Source organism: Oenanthe melanoleuca, chromosome 1A (assembly GCF_029582105.1).
Source record: "Oenanthe melanoleuca isolate GR-GAL-2019-014 chromosome 1A, OMel1.0, whole genome shotgun sequence".
NCBI lineage: Eukaryota > Metazoa > Chordata > Aves > Passeriformes > Muscicapidae > Oenanthe > Oenanthe melanoleuca.
Window position 1 is genome coordinate 759,319 of NC_079334.1, and position 19,610 is coordinate 778,928.

At 38.7% G+C, this 19,610-nt stretch overlaps 1 protein-coding gene across 1 annotated transcript in view; it reads left to right on the top strand.

Moving 5' to 3' along the window:
- PLCZ1 (phospholipase C zeta 1) overlaps positions 1 to 19,140 on the top strand; it is a 43,266-nt gene extending 24,126 nt beyond the window's left edge. Inside the window, exons 9-14 of the mRNA XM_056482465.1 lie at positions 383 to 539; positions 1,969 to 2,085; positions 10,780 to 10,952; positions 13,717 to 13,849; positions 15,352 to 15,501; positions 18,876 to 19,140. Coding sequence (XP_056338440.1) covers positions 383 to 539; positions 1,969 to 2,085; positions 10,780 to 10,952; positions 13,717 to 13,849; positions 15,352 to 15,501; positions 18,876 to 18,958 — 813 coding nt within the window. The 3' untranslated portion in view covers positions 18,959 to 19,140. The remainder of the gene's footprint in view (positions 1 to 382; positions 540 to 1,968; positions 2,086 to 10,779; positions 10,953 to 13,716; positions 13,850 to 15,351; positions 15,502 to 18,875) is intronic.
- The last annotated feature ends 470 nt before the right edge of the window (positions 19,141 to 19,610 follow it).

Here is a 19,610-nt window from a genome sequence, read left to right on the forward strand (position 1 = left end):
CTTTTCTAGTACTTTATGTATTTAGAAATAAAAAGTTGGAGGTATATTTTTAAGGAGTAATATTAAAAGCCATGAAAAATGATTTATTTTCAAACCAGTCTCAGAAGCAGGAAAACTGTAAAGTTATCCAGAAGAACATTGTGCTAGGAAACATCTCTCCACTCACCCTGTGATTACTCTGATAAACATGGGCACAATAACCTCCATTTTCTCTCAGTGGATCAAATCTCACTATTAAAGGTCATATTTATTAAATTCCTTAACTTTGATATATTTTCCTCATGCTTTATGCATCCAAAATGATTGTTTCTCTGAATTATCAATATTAATAACAATTAAATATGCATTATTGTGACTTTTTTATTCATCTGATGATTATTAGATGAAGAAGGTGAAGATTGCCCTTGCATTGTCAGACCTTGTGATTTATACCAAATCACAAACGTTTGTGAGCTTTGACCATTCTCTGCAGCATCAGCAATGCTATGAAAATAATTCAATTGGAGAGGCTGTAGCACGAAAACTTGCAAGAACTTCAGGTACTTTCTTTTAAATCCATTAAAATTACTTTGTTGCTATGGTTGGTTCAGTGCTTAGGCATTGGAAGGGTTAAAATTCTGTAAAACACCTGCTGTCTGATTTTATTTTGTTCTTTGTGCAACACTGTTTTAGAAATGTCCTTTGCATAACAATTTTTTTTTATCTCTTAGTTTTGTGATGAAATTTGAAATTCAACTTTGTTTTAGTTCCGTGTGTTTTTATAAAAACAAATATTAACACAGGCTACAAAATGTATGTCTGCCTTTTGATTCATTGTTTTCCACACCAAATAATTTAGGAGTTGCAGTCAGTACTTGAAAAAGTGTGGAATAAATTCCACTCCCCTTCCCACTGCTCCCCTTCCCAATATCTAGGCTGAGAACTCAGTGGAGTTGGCTTGGCAGTGCCCTGGCTTTGGTGAGAGCTGCAGATAAGAGAATCCTCATGAATGGGGAGGATAAACCCCAGAGCAGGCAGTTTGCTCCACTGCACCAGAACTTTCATCCCAGCCAAGCTGGATTATTCCAACTCCCTCTGTGCTGGAGCATCTCCATTTGGTGCAGCCCCAGCTGGCAGAGGGAGGGTTAAGAAAAGTGGTTCTAGAACTCCTCCTTCCCCTCCTCTTCCAAAAATACCACCCCCAAACAACAAACCAAACCAAAATCAAACAAAGAAAAGCCTTAAACAAATAAAAAATGAGATGAGAACGGAATAGATCAGAGAGACAGCCCTGGAAATGTAGATTTTTGTTTAATTACTACAAAAGGAATTGTGTAGATAGAAGCCACTGAAGTTTCCCACATCCATGTGGTCTATGCCCACAGATGAGAAAGGAGGGAACACTGCCAGCAGAAGGAAAAACAACACACATGAATAGTTAACAGCTACTGAGGTTTATATAAAATAATAATTTAAGTGGCTTTTAAAAATGGGCTCTTCCCTGGCCTTAACATTATGTAGTCATTTTATTTAAACCTCCAAGCAGCAAACAAGCCAAGATCATCTAGAGATGATTTTTTTTTTTTTTGAGCTATTATAGAATGAGGAAACTTTCGTGCAGTTTCCTGTTCTGTGTCTCAGTTTCCCATGAGAACACAGTGGGCTTTAGTGTAGAAATCATGTTTACTCTACAAAAAGGGGAAGAAACAGAATATTTCATTTAAAGGAATGATTTTTGGTTAAAGAACTTCTTACAGAAGTCTGCACTAGATACAGAAATACTGTCAGATTGAAATACATACAAAATATTAAGGTTTCAAAATAGGATTTTAGGCATAGTTCAGTTGTCCCTATATTAATGTTAAAAGAGAATACATTGCTACAATAGAGTGTTAAAAATGCTGGATCAAATTATTTATTATTTATTCAAATAGGACCTCTTGAATAACAAAGGTTTTCTTACCAAGATTTTATTCTTCTGTTTATCAGTTAAAGAGTTTATTTCACACACTACAAGATTTATTACAAGGATTTACCCCAAGGGATCAAGAATGAGCTCTTCAAATTATAATCCTCATGATTTCTGGAATATAGGGTGTCAAATGGGTATGTATCTTTGCAAAGACTATTGCATTCCAGGCTTTACAAAAGTTTCTGGCTTCCTATAATATTTTGGTATTATGTTGGTTACATCTTTTCCTCCAGTGGCATTATTTTAAATTTTTATTATATAAAACTTTCCTTCAAATCACATATCTCATCAGTTTTTCATCCCTAGTAATCAGAGATATCACTTTGTGTTAAAGAGCTGTTTTTTATCTCAGATATTCAATTTATTATATTTTATTAATTTCTTTAAACTACCTTTTTGAACTGGATATTTAAAAAACCTATTCATAACAATTCAACATTTTAAAGCTTCCATTACTCAGCAATGGAAGTTTCTTCTGAAGGATCTGTGGGTTTTCAGTGGCACTCTATGACTTGAGGGGCACAGGGGCAGGGATGTGAGCACAGCAATTGACAGTAGTGCCAAAAATTCCCAGAACAGGATGTGCTACACAAACATTCCTGGTCAGCACAGCACCCAGCCTTTATATTGATGCAACATACATTTAGCATCTTAATTTCCAGTGCACAACACATTTGTTTCCTGAGCAACAAAATAATGATAACTTCTGCTTCTCCTTGTTGGAAGTTATCTATTTGAGTTTGTTAAAAATAAGCATGGCATGCCTTCTGTACCCAGCAGGCTTTGAGAAACCTCTCACCTGTAAGCATTTTGTCCTTTTTAATGGCTTTAGAGACAATTTTACCTTCATCTGTTTGTTCTTCAGTTTAAAAGATTCTCAGTTACAGAACATTTTTCTGTGTCTGCCTTCTACATCTTCTTCAGCCCTAGGTAAAGTAGAGCAGAATATATATATTTATATACTCCACATGTACATTCTGTGTGTGAGTCTTTGCCAAGGCCACCTGAGGGGGGCTGTGGGGTGAGCAGGGCACTTTGCCATAGGCAAGGCCTGGTTTTCAGAGGTGACAGGTATGGGTTCACCTTGTGATTTAAAATACACACTCAGCCAAGGGCAGGCACACATTTCACCCTGCCTGTAGGGCCCTGCAGCCTGTGCCATCCTTGTTCCAGGCTGCCTTTGCCACTTGTTTCCTCTCTCAGCTCCCCATATATCTTCTGTGACAAGTTACCTTCTCCATCCTGACTGTTATATTGGTGTAGAGTTATACATAACTACACAAAGGGTACCAAAATTACTGCTTAATATAAATTTTACTTATTTCAGTGTCCTTATAAAAGCTTATTTGCAGTACAGATTTGGACTTGGGCTGGACTAGCCAAGTATCTTCTCATTACCACACTGTGTGAAATTGCTTTGATTATGTTCTGTCCTTGTGGTTCATCCACACTTGGTGTGATGTCAGATTATTTACCTGGGGTGCTGCACTCCCTGTATGCTATCATTGCTATCTACACTGTATATTGCCATTAAAATCTAGAAAGTTTGTTTCATGCTTAGAGGAAGCAATTGCCAGAGGTCCTTAATTTAAAATTGAAATTATCTCCCAGTCTTATCATACTGCAATTCACTAGTTTTCTTTCTAGTCTGTAAATCTCCACACTTATCTCTGCAAAGAATATCCATGTGTCAGATCACAGACAGGACTGAAGACTTCCAGAATTACTACACTATTGTTTACTCAGAGTGTACTTTATTGAGAAGTCACTCTAAACATTAATATGCAAAACTTACCACTTTTGGTGCAGAGGGGGTCTGGGCCCCTTCCTGGAAGAATTAAAAATATGCAGGAAGTGGTTATATCTGCCCTCTTGGTCACTTCATTTGCATCTTCACTTAAAAGCCTCTCCATTTTTCACATGGGAATAGGCTGGTTCAAAACAATTCTCCACATGTTATTTCCAAGCTATGTTAGATCTGTTCTTGATTCCCTAATCTGCTTTAGATAACTGTTGGCAGAAATACAGCTGCTCTTCAGTGCAACTCCCCAAGTGAGTGTATCTCAGGGAATCTTCCAATGTCCTTCCACTGATTTAACACAGGGTTTTGATTTTTTTGTGTCTGTCCCATGTCTGCAGAGTTCACACACCCATCCTGTCTCCCTGCCTTTGTGCTTTGCACCCCATGCACAGAAGTGATCCCTCCACTTCCCTAAAACACTTCAAAGGACTCCCAGGTTTTTCCTATTTTCTCCTATGCCACCTCTTCCCCTTCTTAACTCCCTTCTCCTCCCCACACCTGCAAGCTTGCCTTTAAGTTTCCTTTAACATCCATAAGTTTTCTGTCTGGGCAAAGAAAATACATTAGGTTTTGTTCAAACCTACATACAATACTGCCTGCCAGGCCTCTGCATCTTGTAATTATGAGAATTGAGTTATTCCTTCACTTCCCTTAGTGATAGACCCAAAGCAATGCTCTCTTCTTGCCAGTACCTTGCCAGCAATTTTCTCTAAATTGCTTGGAGCACATTAACTTGGAGCAGCCTGGCACTCAGCTAAAGCAAGATGAAACAGTCCAACAGCTCGAGATGTGTTGGGGCTTAGGATGAGACATGTAATTGTGTAAACCTAATTTCCAGAGGAAGGCAAGTTAAAAACCTCAGTAGAAAGTACAGACTTTCCACAAAATAGCTTTTGGATATCACTGTGTGCTCCCTGTCCGTTCTCTGAGAATTGAGACTCAGAAGAACAGGAGGTTTTGTGAAAAAAAAAAAAAAAAAAAAAAAAAGGTTTTATGGAGGAAAACCTCCACTTCCATAGTCTGTGAAAATTAGTATGCCTTCTGCATACAGCTGCAGTGAGGCACTGGAAACAACTGGTTTGGCATATCCATGTCTCCTTTTTATTTAGCAAATGAAATGAAATGAAAAGATTTATACAGGGAAAGAAAATTCAGGACACTTATTGAAATAAATTGATATCAGTTGTTTCATATTGACTGAGAAACACAACAAAAAATCTGAAACAAAAGCAAGCCTCAGTGAAAATAAAAATAGAAAGACTAAAATATCCTTTTGAATATAGCATTTCCATGCAGTATGAAACATCACAGATGTATCAAAGCACTCTACAGGAATGACCAAAACATGTCCTAAGTTACAGGAGAAAGCCACAGCGTGGCAGGTACAGAATTTTGTTCAGAAGATCCCATATGTGCTTTTTGGAGAGTGCATAAAATTTATATACTGCTGTGAAAGTTGTATGATGGGTTTTTTTCTTACTGTGGTTTTTGTTTTGGCCTATGACACTGAAATGTTGCTCGGTAATTTTGTCACATCTGTTGTGTGGCTCAATCTTGTGTGCAGTAATATTACAAAATCTGGTAAAAAATAATGCATGAAAAGAGAAATGATAAAGAGCTCTCTAACTAGTTCTGATTTTATCTCTGGAGCAACCAAGGGAAAAGAAACCAAGTAATTTTGATCTTGGTATGCCTCACCTGTGCAAATCAAAATGACTCAAATCTGACCCTGCTTGGGTTCTGTGTCAATATCTATATTATTGCTGTCTTCTACTGGCTTTAATGTCCAAAAATACCTCCTTAGGAAGTGAAAACTAGAGGACTGGTTTGTTTGGGTTTTTTAATGTTGTCCCTTGAACTTCATTGATTTAATCTTCACAGAGTGAAGCTAATTCAAGAGGTAAAGCTAATTCATGTGTAAATAGGTGGGACAATACAATTCAATATTTGAAGCTCCCCAAATTCACTCAGCTTTCCTTTGGAATGGCTCCAAAGGCTGGGAGTTGTTTTGAATGAAGGTTTCATGTTTCTTCTGCAGAAATGTGTCTACTGCCAGGTTTGTGAAGAAGCTCCAGGGCCACTCTGCAGCCTGCTTCTTTTTAGGCAGTTTTTGGTGTGTGTGATAGATGCTGGAATTTCACTTAAAAGCAAAGAAACATTGAAATTCCATTTTATCAGTTTTTCCAGCTGTCTTCACTGCAGACAACCAATAGAATAGTAAATAATTTATGTGAAGCCTAATAAATTTTAAAGGAAGATAGGGAAAAAATTGCAGGAACACAATTGTTTCTGAAGTCCTTGCTGATCTTGTTCTAAAACCTGTCAGTGACTCAGACTAAAATAAGAATAGGAAGTTGAAAATATTCACTGTTTTGCCAAGAATCACAAGTTAAATAAATTTTTAAAATTATTTTGGAAAAGTTTCAGGTGTAAAATTGGTCAAATGACAACCAAAAAATGCTCAGACTTTGAAGTGTAACTGTCAGACTGGCACATTAATTAGATAGCAAAAATCAATTTAGATTTTTAGATCTGATAATTTATCAGAAATGCTTTAGGTACTTTTCCCATGAGAACCTCACAAGAGAGGATCCTTACTTAAACCCTTTGCAGATATACTTGGACAATGGATGACTTTTAATCACCTGCCATCTTTTTTCCAGTGGAACTACTTGTAATTAAATAGGAACAATGTCAGCAATTATGAACTGTGTGACTGAAAGCTTCACATTTCTAATGCCATAGAGCCACAGTATTAAACTGGCCTGGAGACAACACAAAAAAACTGAGTGCACATTCTCAGCACATTATGTCACACAGATATGCATTTACTCAGCTCCCAGAGGAGCAGTGCCTCTTCCTATGGCAGAATCCCTCAGAAATCAAGTTTCTGTAGGATAAAAGCAACCATTTCAAAATGTGTAGGTGAAAAATAAAACCAGAAATTATCATTAAGCTTAATAAAATTTGGAGTCTGTTAGGGAAGGGGAAAAATACAGTTTGATCAATATTTTTTGGCCAGGAAGAGAGGTGAGACTTTGCATGCCAAAATTTATACTCTCCAAATAAGCTTGCTCTGTGTTGTAAGGGAATAATCATTGTATACTTTATTTCTTTTCAGGTAGAAAATTTTTTTTTTCTTTATTTTTGGTCTGCTAGACCAAAACCCTTGTTCATAAAGTTTGTGTGGGGTCCCACCTATTCACAGGTTTACTCCCTTTCACTTTGAAGCCCTTGTCACTTGTCCTGCCATGCCCTTGTAAACAGTCTCACTCCATCTTTCTTGGACTTGTGAAGTATTTCTGTAAATTTGGGCAGAGATGGATTGAGTGCAGCTGTGACCTGCATGTGAGAAGAAAGCCCAGCCAGCCATGCCCAGCTGGGAGTGCTGATGGGGATGGGAGCAGTGTCCTCAAATCCAGTCACATGGATCATCCCATAAGCTGTGGCAGCATCCCAGAGCATTAGGACACAATCCTGGTCTCAATAGTATTTCCCAGGCTGTGTGAAATTCAGCTCAGAATTCAGCTCAGATTTTGAATATCTGAGGCATAGATTTTTGTTGCATTCATGGTGAGTGGCCCACTTGAAGAACACAGACAATTGGAAAGAGCTGAGAGGAGGACAAGGCTGATAAAAGTGTGATCTATTATATCTCTTTAGATTCACTTGAGTGAGGTAAATCATGGAGATAGGAACATTGGCACTGAGTGCTTTTTGCATGCCATTTTTTGAAATGGCATAAAATTAATACATATTGAGATGCATTTTTAAATGGCATAAAATGCAATTAAGTAACTCATTTTAAGAAAAATTGGTCACAAATGTGTCCTTATCCATTTTAAAATCTTCCCATTTAAATGGGAAAATACATTAAACCTTTTGGTTGTAATATAGCTAATGAAACCAGGAAGCAAAGAGCAAAAAATAAAAAATTACAATTTAAAAGTCCCACTAGGAATATTAATGAGAGGCAGGATCACAGACAAAAGATGAGCAGTTTTCCTCAACTGCCTTCAAATCATAGTCACAGTGATCATTTTGGTTTTAAGGAGCTTTTGCTCTTAGTCTGCACATCATGTCTTGAATGGTGGTGTATATGGAAGGGTCTGCATATGAATATTTAGAATGTCTTTAGTCCTGCAATTAGTGGTGGGACTGACTTCAGGTAATTGCTTGTGATACAGAGATTTGGGGTGAAAAACAGTATTCCTCTGTGTGTTATGGATTGGCTCATCTTTTTGGGGCTGGGCTATCTCCCACCCTGCAGTATGAAGTTATTTACACCTGGGCTAACTGGGACAGCCATGGCAGCTTTGGCACTTTGCAGGATGATTTGAGTAATAAACACTCTGATCTGAAGGAGGTTTAGCCTTATGGTTCCAGGAATACTCAAATCCACTTCAGGTGCAGGAATCACCTGGAATTCCTTTGCTCAGGTTGTTCCCCAGGCTTTGCTGTGCTGCTTTGATTTTTATGTCAATATTCAAAGGCTTTTGGTACTTAATGAAAGGACTGAGGAGAAAGTTTCATGTACACAGTGTTAAACTTCAGATGCCTTTATTTCCCCCTGAAAACCATGCATTAAAATTATGTACTGCTCAGATGGTTTCATGGCAAGCTCATTTAGGCTTCTTTCCAAAAGAAGCTGTTTGTTTAAATCCCTCTTCATACATTATATTTATACTGTTTCATAAAACAACAGTACAAAGGACGGTACTGACAGTTCTGCTCTTGAATTCAGCAGAGCTGAAATGAAACACTGGGTAGAAATCCAGGGTTGTTTGCAGAAGGATGTTGCTCAGCCCATGCTGCTAGGCACAGCTTTTAGTTTATGATCCTTGCCATTTCTCAGGAAGTGTTAGGGCTGTAACTGCACCTGATTAAAAAGAAAAACTGCATCAATGCACCATAAAGCAGTGCCCTGGGAGGCCCCAGGCAGCTATGAACCCTGTAAACAGTTTTAGTGGAGGTTTGCATCTCAGAGAATATGACACAAAATCTCACATTTGCTTAATCATGTTAAAACTTGCAATCCAAAGAAACCAGTAGGTAAATTAAAACTACTGTTCCATGTGTTTTTAACTTGTTCTAAGGTCAAATTAAATTAAGTGAAAACACAGTTCTGATGTTTGAAGATATGAACCCATAATAACATTGCCCTTCACTTGTGTTGCAAAAGTAATTTTCTTAATATGATAAAGCATAAAGTATTCTCGTTTGCTTGTTGCTGTTGTTACATCAGATTTCCCTGCTTAGTTGCCTATAAAGCTTGGTAAATTTAGCAATAGTCTCATTATGTGCAATCATGTAATTCAGTTCATCATGTGGAAGCTGCTATTTGAAGCTGACTATTTGATGTGCCTAATTTCAGCTGCACTTTTAAACCAGGTATTCTGGAAGTGTGGCCTAGGAATCACTGAGGTCTGAGAGATCCTGGCTTATCTGAAGTTCAGATTTCCAGGGGCCTCAGGGCTGCAGCTCTTGTAGCATCCACTGCACAGCTTGATTCAGTGTATTAAAATATGGCAACCATAGAGCACCAAAGCTGGGGCTGTTTCTGGATGATGTGTTGAACCATAAAGAGCAAACTGGGAACCACTGCCAAAGCCATACCAAGAAAACACTTACCCTCTTTAGAAAAGGCATGGTGTGCAATGGGCAGTAATAACACTCTGAAGTTTGATTTCTGTTGTTAAAGGCAAAACAAATTTCCTGTGTACATTAATATAAAATCATGCCTGCATCTACATTAACACTTAGCTCAGAGCAGGAGTGCATGTTGTGTTTTGTTTCAGGGTTTTTTTTGTTTGTTTGGGGTTTTTCTAGGCAAGGTTTCCAGTTGCTCCTACTTGCTGCAAGTTAGTTCATGATGCAGAGCAATCTTAGCTAGCACAGATGGGATTCCTTTCAGATTAAACAGATGATGCTCTCTGGGAGCACTTCCTGTGTTCCAGCCACTAATTGGTTTTGAGACTATGGAAGCAGGCTGGAGCTCTCCAGAAGTAACCCCACCACAAACATGTGTAGTGCAAATATCAGGTCCATTGTACCAGCTGCTTCACTCCTCTTTGTCCTGTTACTACAGAAAGCTTTGAAAGGATCATCAAAGCACTGAAGGAACAAATAATTTTTGCAGTGAAAACAATTTTGTGTGTTTTCCACTTGCATTAAGGATTTTTGCATTATGTCAAATGTTCACTCAATACATTCATATTATCTCATAGGAACATGAAATAAGGTCCTCTTCATGAATTATTGTGAGGAGACACTTGAACTGCCTAAAGCCTTTTTTCATTCCTACCAAACCATCATTTTAAGTAAATGACTTCTTATTATTCTCTGTTTAACACGTGTCATAGGTTCATAGTGTCATAATTCATTGCTGATTTGACACCTGCATTTTCTGTTTTGAATGTGACAGGAAGATCCAATGTACTGGAACAGGAAAAATTTCATTAAACAGGTCTATTTCAATGTTGGCTTTGTCTCATGAATTACAATATCCTGTTGATGAGAAGTGTGATATTTTATTATTGATGCTGCAGCAATCCAAAAATGTTTTGAACAGCCAAGGAGAGGAAAATCTGTCAGGTGTATTCTTACAATAATCACCAGTTCTGGAGGATTAAACTCCAAGAGAGTGTGTGCTCAAATAAATTGAAGAACAGTTTTTAAATTGCTTCTAGTTCCATAAAGTTATATGTATCTTCACTGAGTATTCTAACTGTAAACTAAAGCTTCTTGATCTTCTGGGTGAGATGTTTTTGTGATGAATTCTGCACCATAACTAAGGTTAGATACAATCCTGTGGTTTTGACTTCTGTACCAGAGCTTTGTTAGCAGCTTTGGAGTGCAAGGGTCTATATTGAGTATCACTTAATTTAAGGGAAATAATAAGATCTTACATATGAATTGAGACATAGAGATATCTTAGGCTCATTTCCTTTTTTTTTTTTTTAATATTTGTTTTATAAAATGTTATCAAACCTAAATCACTAAAATCAATATTGCTATAATTTTACAGTGGCCTTAAACTTCCAGACACGGGGATTACCAATGGAACTGCAGGATGGAAAATTCCTGGACAATGGTGCTTGTGGCTATGTGCTGAAACCTGAATTCCTGAGGGATTGCAATACCTCATTTACACCCCGAAATGTGGGAGGATACAGCAAACCAATGTCTCTGTCAATAAAGGTAAGACTACTGAAGTGTTGCTTTGCTCCATCAAAATGAGAAAACAAATGCTGTGTAGCTCAGATGCAATTGTTATCTATTTTTTTTTTTTTATTTCTTTCCATTTTATTCCCATTCTTGTTTGTTGGGAACTAATGTTTTCAGCAAGATGGTAAAACTCTCATATAGTATCAACTGTTGCTTGGGTGCTTTCCCATCTGTAGTTCACTTATATTTGCTAAAAATCTGTAGGGGTTCAGAGCCTCTAAGAGTCTGTAAATACATGATTTTTCATGATGCTGTATAGAGAAATATAAGTAATGTAGCTGACAAAGGGACCAGCCAATTCTGCTTGTGGAAACTGAACTGAAAACACAGAAATCAAATGTGCACTTTGGATGTTATTTCTTTCAATATCAACAACACCACGTGTATTATTATAATGGTAATTGAAAAATGGAAATGTTTAAACATAAGATAAGAAGCTTTATGCTTCTTTTGTCTCATTAAGTTCCTTGCATACATAAAAGACTGTTTATAATCCTAAAATGGTATAAATAAGTGTGAAAGGAGGGATGAATTGATAAGTCTTTGAATTATTTCAACTTCTCTCAAATTATAATGTGATTTACTTCCCAAAAATACTAGAAATGCATGTCATTTACAAATAAATGGTTAGAAAAGCCCTTTTTGAGGTCAAGTAGATTTGTTACAATTGTTCAATAATTGGAAAACTCATTTTCCCAATGAAAAAGTAGTATTTCTGATTATACAGAATACCACTTGCATAAATGCTATTTAATTAGCATATAATTAGTTGTAATTGCTATTTTGTTTCTTTCAGAGTAATAAATAGTGGAGATAAACAATAGTCAGAGACAATTATAAAATGCTTACATAATGCACTCACCTAATCAAGAGCATTTTGGTGTCCTGACAGTGAGCATACCAATTGTGAGCAGACATTGCTGGATGAGTTCAGGCAGCCAGGAAAATACATTACTTATTTTAGCCTTAATTTGTATGAAGCTGGAATTAGGATGAGGAGAAACCCCAAATTGTAATGCAGGAGACAGATAAAATAATTGTAAATGCAAAGGAATGTCTGAGTTGGGAGGAGCTGGAGAAGAGAAAGGCAGTGTTTGAGACTGAGACTTTAGGCTGAGACTAGGCTGGGTAGTGCAGCTGCAGAGAAGCAATGGCACCCACTGGCTGAGGGACTGAAGGGCACAGAGACCCCCACCTGTAGCCAGCTGCAAAAACCAGGAAATGCTGGCTGAAGACAAAAGGAACTGGGAGCAGGAGTCTAAGGAAAAGCAGCTTCTGCTGAAAAAATTACTGACCAGTTGAATGGAGAAATGATTTAACAGAAAGCAATGATAGAAAACATCTGGGGGGTAAATCTCTCAGAATGAATGAATGAAGAACAGAAAAATCACACAGGGCCTGAATTTGCTGAATTCATTATCCTTAACCTGATGTGCCACAATTCCCATCAACAAGAGGCATAGAGCCCTTGAAGCAGAAACAGAGATATTCAAGGTGCTTCATAAAGAGTCTTCTCAGCCTAACAATTTCTACATCTCTGTATGTCTGCTACACCTTGGATCTCAAAAATTGATTGGACTTATGGATTTGGGTCATAGTGTGCTTAAAGGAACTCCCACTTTTGCCACCCCGGGGGGAAATTAGACCAATGGATCCCACAGGGCTGGGCAGTGGCATTCAGGACATGCAAGGCACGTCCCAGGTTCTGGGTGGGCAGCCCAGCAGTGATTGCAAAGCTTTCTGCTGAAGGCAGGAGCTGTTCCCGAGGGACAAAGGGCATCAGTGTTTGCCAAGCCACTACTCTTCAATATCTCACTCTAGAACTTCTCTTGGAGCAAGGTGTTACAGAAAACACCTAAGCAAACATGGAATTTGTGGGTTTCAAGTGTTTGGGTGGTTGACAGGGAACAAGAATCTGTTATGATGCTTAGTCCTAAGCCCAGGCTCAGGAGTCATTTCTGTCACCTGTGCTTTCAGGCTTTGATATCCCTCTCAATACATTTCATACACTGATTTCTAAAAAGCTGATTACTGCACAGATGTATACTCTTTCCTAGGTGTCCTGAAATGTGATAAAAAGCAGACAAAGTTGTGACTTTTATAAATCCTTTCTTAGGCTGGGTGCCAGATTACAGGGCAGTCTGAGACAAAATTCCCAGGTAGCTAACTAAATTAAGGAGAAAACCATCGGGAAGCTCCTAAATGAAGAGTTTTGTGTTCCTGTGCAAGGGATGAGGCACAAGTGGGGCAGCCTGCTACATACTGTAGCACAGTGCTGATGTCACAGTGGGTGACATGGGAATTCATGAGCTTGGTAGTAGAAAATGTAAAAAGCACTGTAGACTGATTACGTGAAGGTATTGAATAAAAAAACCTGAAAAATATTGTTTAAAGTATGATATCTGTTATATATATATATATATATATATATATATATATATATATATATATGAAGTGGGTATGAAACACTGGCACAGGCAGCTCAGAAAAGTTATATGTGTCCCATCCCTATAACTATTCAAGCTCAGTTTGGACTTTTTTTTTATCAAAAAATTAAATTAGATGGGAAGCACCATATTCTTGATTGCACTGTGTTTAATATGTGTTTAATACACAGTTTATGTCTGGTATATACTTAAAGTAATTTCTTATGGAAGTTGTTTCTATTCTGGCTACTAAATGGCTGTGGTGAACAGGTCATTCTTACAGTAATTTCAATACAATTTGAATTTTCCAGCTGATCAGTGGCCATCAGTTACCACCCAGCAGTTTGTCAAAGACCAACAAAGCTGACCCCATGGTGCAGATAGAAATCTATGGTGTGCCAGAGGATCAAACAAGAAAGAAATCCAGTGTTGTAAGAAGCAATGGTGAGCAACAGTCTGAGTCTCCTGACTGTGAACAAAGCATGACAACAATTTAAAAGGAATCACCAACTTTGCATCCCAAGGAGCTGCTAGAGAAAATGCAATAATTTCTCTCTAGAATAGAGAGAAATTGGCACAAAAATTGGCACAAAATCTGTGGCAAAAGTTCATGCTGTTCTCCACTTTTCTAGGCTGGTAGATTATGGAAGCACAAACTCCTCCTTGGGAGCACTCTCCCTTCCCAAAGGAAGATGGAATTTGTTCTGCACACTGCTGTGGGCTCAGCCCCACAGAACTGCTCTCCCTAGTTGGATGGGAAGAGGGCTGGAAGAGCCAAAATGAGAAAACCCTTGGGTTGAGAAGAAGACAGTTTAATAAGCAAAACAAAATCTGCACAGGCAAGGAAAGCAAAAGGAATTCATCCACCACTTCCCCTGGGCAGGCAGGGGTAGAGCCATTCCCAGGGAAACAAGGCTCTGTTATGGAGCTTTGTGGTCACTTGGGAAGAGAGACTGTAACTCTGAACGCCCTCCCTTCCTCCTTTGCCCAGCTGAGAGCATGACACCACTGCTAAGGAGCATCCCTTTGCTCAGCTGTCCCACTTGTGTCCCCTCCTGGCTGCCCCCAGCCCCTCACTGGGGTGAGTGAGGAAGACAGAAATCTCGACACTGTGTAAGCCCTGCTCAGCAACACCCCAACACTGGTGTGTAGTCAGCACTGTTTGGGTCAAAACTACAAAATGCAGCACCACAGGGGTTCATATGAAGATAATTAATCCTATCCCAGCCTAAACCAATACACAAATTGGTAAATTTAGACTTTTTTATCTTGAGCAGTTGCTGTAACTTCGTCACTTGTCTCATTTGAAGTCTCTAGTAGGAGTAATCCCTTAATTGCTTGACAGGTGAAGTGTGTACTCTTTGTAGCTGTCTTTGAGCACTCCCTTATCTTTCTAATATAGATCTTGATGTCTCAGACTAAAAGTTCTGTGTGATCTCCCTTTTTCTGTACCTCTGTCTTCTTCCTTTTTCTTTATTTTAGATGGCTTCTGTTGTAAATCATCCCCTGAAATTCTTTTCTCTGTATGAACATTGCTAAAGACGAAGTAACCCCATTCTATTCCATATTCTCTTTTTGTATTTCTAGTCAAGTGCACCTTTTCCTATCTGAATTTATTTATTTCCAACACTGTGAAAGGAGAAACTTTGGCAAAAGGATGAAATTGGTATGGCTATAGGAAAATGTAGGTTGAGCAGAAGTTCTTGCCCTGGCCATCCTTGTGCCATTTTGCTCTCTTAAGGGATAACACCAACTGCCTTAGGCTTTGGCACCACTACAGCCAGTGGGAGTCTCATTATTTATTGAAATAGCCAGAGATATCTAGGGAAAAAGAATGACTCATTACCAGCTCAGACTATTGATAGCAGGTACAATAATTCAGTTATTGAGTAGAAAAAAAAAAAAGAAATCATATTTTAATCCTGTTTCCTCTCTCTTTTCAATAGCTTTGTGCCCTAAATGGAATGAAACATTCAATTTTACCATCCAAGTTCCAGAGCTGGCAATGATACGCTTCTGTGTGGAGGATGAGATCTCTCTGGTTAACAAGGAATTCCTGGGCCAGTACACCTTACCTGTGATGTGCCTGAATACAGGTAATGCTTCTATGGGAACCTATAATAGCTCAAAAAAATCTGCAATATTCCAGCCTTTTGTTGTTGCTGTAGCATGAGGGAGTACAGCACCATGCCTGCTTTCTAGAGGACAATTGTGTGACTAAACAAATAAAAGGTACTCTCTGTTTTTTGAAATAATTGTATTCTCTGCATGCAAATCCATGATGTTGAAATCAAAACAATATTAATGGCAGGGGATTATTCCCACTGCAGTTCCATTCTAGATGGAAACTGCTCAGGGCTATTTTAATGCAACAGTTTTGTGCACTTCCTCCTCAGATAAGTTCAAAACCTAACACCAAATTAAAACAAAATAAACCACCAAAACTCCCTCAGGTAACCTATCTGCAACTTTTCAGGTTGGAGAACAATGGATATAAATTAGGCAAAATATTTATGGCAATTTTATTGCTGGAGTTTCTTTTGTAAAGCCAGTAGAGTTCCTGGAACCTTTGTAATGAATAGGCTGCACATAAAGAGCAGACACAGAAGTCAATAGGCCAAGGAGAAAGGCTTATGTAAAATGGTTGTTTACTACACAGGCTTTCCAAAGCTATTTCTGACAAAACAAACAGCTTTTATTAGTGAATAAAGATGGGAAGGCAAAACATTGGAGCTGGCAACAGGCACTGTGCCTTTTTTATTAAGCTTAACAGGATTTTAAATGGCTTTTTTTTCCCCTTGTGTTTGGAAGTCATAAAGCTGTTTGTGATTCTTATTTGAGGTTGAGGAATTATAGAAGAACAAAGAGATTACTCTTAGAACTCAGTTGTTTTTCTACAACATAAATTTTTACACTGATATTCTTTTACTTTCCTTTTATTGTATACTTCTGGATAATGAAAGAAAACTCAACCCACCGACTCAGAATGTCTGAGACAAATTTGGATATCAGACAAATTGCTTGTATTTTTGATTGAGGCTTTTTTGCATGCAAAATTATTGATTGAGGCTTTTTTGCATGCAAATTTTCAGTGTGGCTTCATGTCTCTATAGGACTAATTTTGGTCACAAATGAAGAATTCGTGTTTTGGAAAAGTGCAGTAGATTTTTGAGGAAATATTTTTAGTAGAGTAATTTGAAATGCTAGGGAATGAGTCTAGGTACAAAAACTATAAATGATGCCAAACAAATTGCCCCAATCCCCACTTAACACAACATTAAAAAGAGTAATTTGCCATCAGGATCCCCAGAGGCCATAAATAAAATGCTTCCAAGAGGTGAAGTGATAAATAATTGCAAAATTTATTGCACTGGTTAACATTGAGACCTGTGAAACCAGGTCTGGAACGATGGTTTTGCTTTAGGCACCCAAGCTCTCTAAACAGTGAAATGGGAAAATAATATTCTTGCAGGGAGAGTTACAACAAGAAGACAAGGGAAGAACTGCCTAAAATGCTGAAGGGTGAGCTAGGATTCAGTCTAGGTCTTCAGCACTCCAATTGCTCTGATCTGTACTGCAGGACAGTCCCTCAGTCCCCAGGATTCACATCCCTGAGGTGTCCCTGAGGGCAAGTTCCTTCCAGAAGCTGAGCAGTGCTTACATCTTTTTATTTTCTTTGACAGGCAGCAGGACAAAGTTGTGCCATTTCCTCCCTCCTCTGCATTTTCTTTTGAAAGGATCCAAATCTATATCCACATTCCTTTCCCCAGCAGCAGATTCCCAACTACTTCTAGACTGCACTGGGGAGGAATGCTTGCTGTCCAGCTGTAGAATTTGATTTTCCATGTAGTGATTATATAGCTGTGCTCAGAGGGGCAGAAATTGAGAAAAATTCTCTACCTGGGTGGTTAAAGGCAGATGGGTGGGAGGGATCCTCTGTTACAGTCCTGGTGCCAATGAATCTGCCATGGAGAGAATTACTAATACAGGACAGGAATTCAATTATTGCCTCTGTTATCATGGGATCCATGAGCAGTTATTATTTAATGCAAAATGGAGTAATTTCAATTAAAAAAGAAGTTTTACTTCTCTCAGGACACTTTGTAGAATATTCTGTAGGTAGGGGCTAGAACACAAGTCTTCAGAAATTAATCTTAGTCCTTGAAATGTATCTTTGGATAGGAAATCAACCAAGCCTTCCAAAAACTTTATCCATGCCTTAAAAACTGATCTCAAATGTAAAGTGTCTGAAACCAGCTTTAATATCTGCTGGTCAGAATCTGAGCCTTAAATACCAGGGGAAATTCTGTTAATATGACAGAACAAGGGGAACTGGCCTCAAGCTGTGCCAGGGAAGGTTCAGTTGGACATCAGGGAGAGTTTTGTCACTGGAAGGGCTGTCCAGCATCAGAAAGGGCTGCTCGGGGAGGAGGTGGAATCACCATCCCTGGAGGTGTTCAAGCAACAACTGGATGTGGCACTTAGTGCCAGTCTCTGCTTCACAAGGTGGTGATCAGCCAAAGGCTGGACTTGATGATCTCAGAGGCCTTTTCAAACCTAAACAATTTTATGATTCTGTATAAAAGAAGCAAGAAATTCCAAACCCAGGTGAATGTGGATCCCAAAGACTCCACAGGCATCCAGATGCACCTAAAGAAGGATTTTAAAATCTGCAGTTCAGAACCACAGATGCTGATACAAAACAGAGAATTACTTAAATAACTGGAGTTATATATAGACAGAAAGAATACAGAACATGTTTTATGGAAAGTGACATTGTTTATTATTATGAAATAAAGGACATTTAGTCAGATAAAGCAATAGAGGCTGGGGTTTTGAAGAAGAGATTGTTTTGTTTTCCTAGCAGGTAAGTGAATTATGTTTGAACTGGAGAACTATGGCTCCTGCAAATGCTTAAAGCAACCAGATGAACATGTAGTTTCTGGTGGCATGACTTACCTTTGATAAAGTGAATTACTCACATGAAATCAACTTTTTGAGATGTCATGGCAGATGATCTTACACTTCAATTTTTTCTGCCTCAGCTGGACAGTGCACAGCTGCTACAAGACCATTCTGTGGCCACTATCACTGCTGCTTCCCATGTTGATTTCATTTGCTATCAGAACAATGTGTGCAGCACATAACCTTGGATGTTACAATGCAAGATTTGCCCATGTTTAAATATCACTGGGATAAAAGTCTTCCATTTGAAAAAAACCCACATCCTGAAAAACACTGACATTTTTCACTGTGTGACTAAAAATACCAGAATTGAATTACTATATATATATATAGAAAGAGGAGAAAAACCAGCACAAATAGTGTTTGGGTCCTGTATAATTTCATTGTATTTTAAGGAGCTATTTACAGAATCCTAAATGATGCCTTGTTTGCACAGATGATCATAAAAACACTCCATCATAATATTTGTGGCTGATACACTAATAAAGTATCATCCTCTTTGCAGGTTACCGGAACGTTCCCCTCTCATCCAAAGATGGTGCCAGGATGGAGCCTGCATCACTCTTTGTTCATGTCTGGTACTATTAGTGATGTTCTGCAGAAGGAATTGTCCTGGGGGATTGTCCCCTGCTTCAATAAAGTAACATTTCTGGCTCTGTAACAGCCCCACGGCCTGATTGCCAGAGTGGCACATTCTCAATGATTTATGGAGCCAGAGGGACTTTGATGGAAGGGGTATGCTGAATAAAGACTGCTGTCCTTGGCCCTGCTGTTGTTTTTCTCTAGAAGAAGACTGGGTTTGAGAAAAGCTGAGAGCCTTGAAGTGCACAGTGCCTGATGAGAAACACCCACAGGTTCTGAGGGAGCTGCCCTAAGCTGCTGTCCATCATATCTGAGAATCATGGCAGGCTGCTGAAGTTCCACTGGTTGAAAAAGGGAACAGAGCCCACACCTGCCTTCAAAGCAGCCTCGAGGGAGGTGATTTTACCCTCCTACTCTGCTCTCAGGACATCCCACCTGGAAAGCTGCACTCAGCTCTGGGGTCCCCAACACAAGAGTGATGTTGGTCTGTTGGAGTGAGTCCATGAAAATGATCAGAGGTGTGGACTCCTTGTGCTGTGAGGAAAGGCTGAGAGAGTTGGAGCTGTTCAGCCTAGAGAGGAAAAGGCTCCAGGGAGACCTTGCTGAACTTCCCAGCAGAAGGGCACCTAGAGATTGGACAAGGCTGGATGGCTTCAGG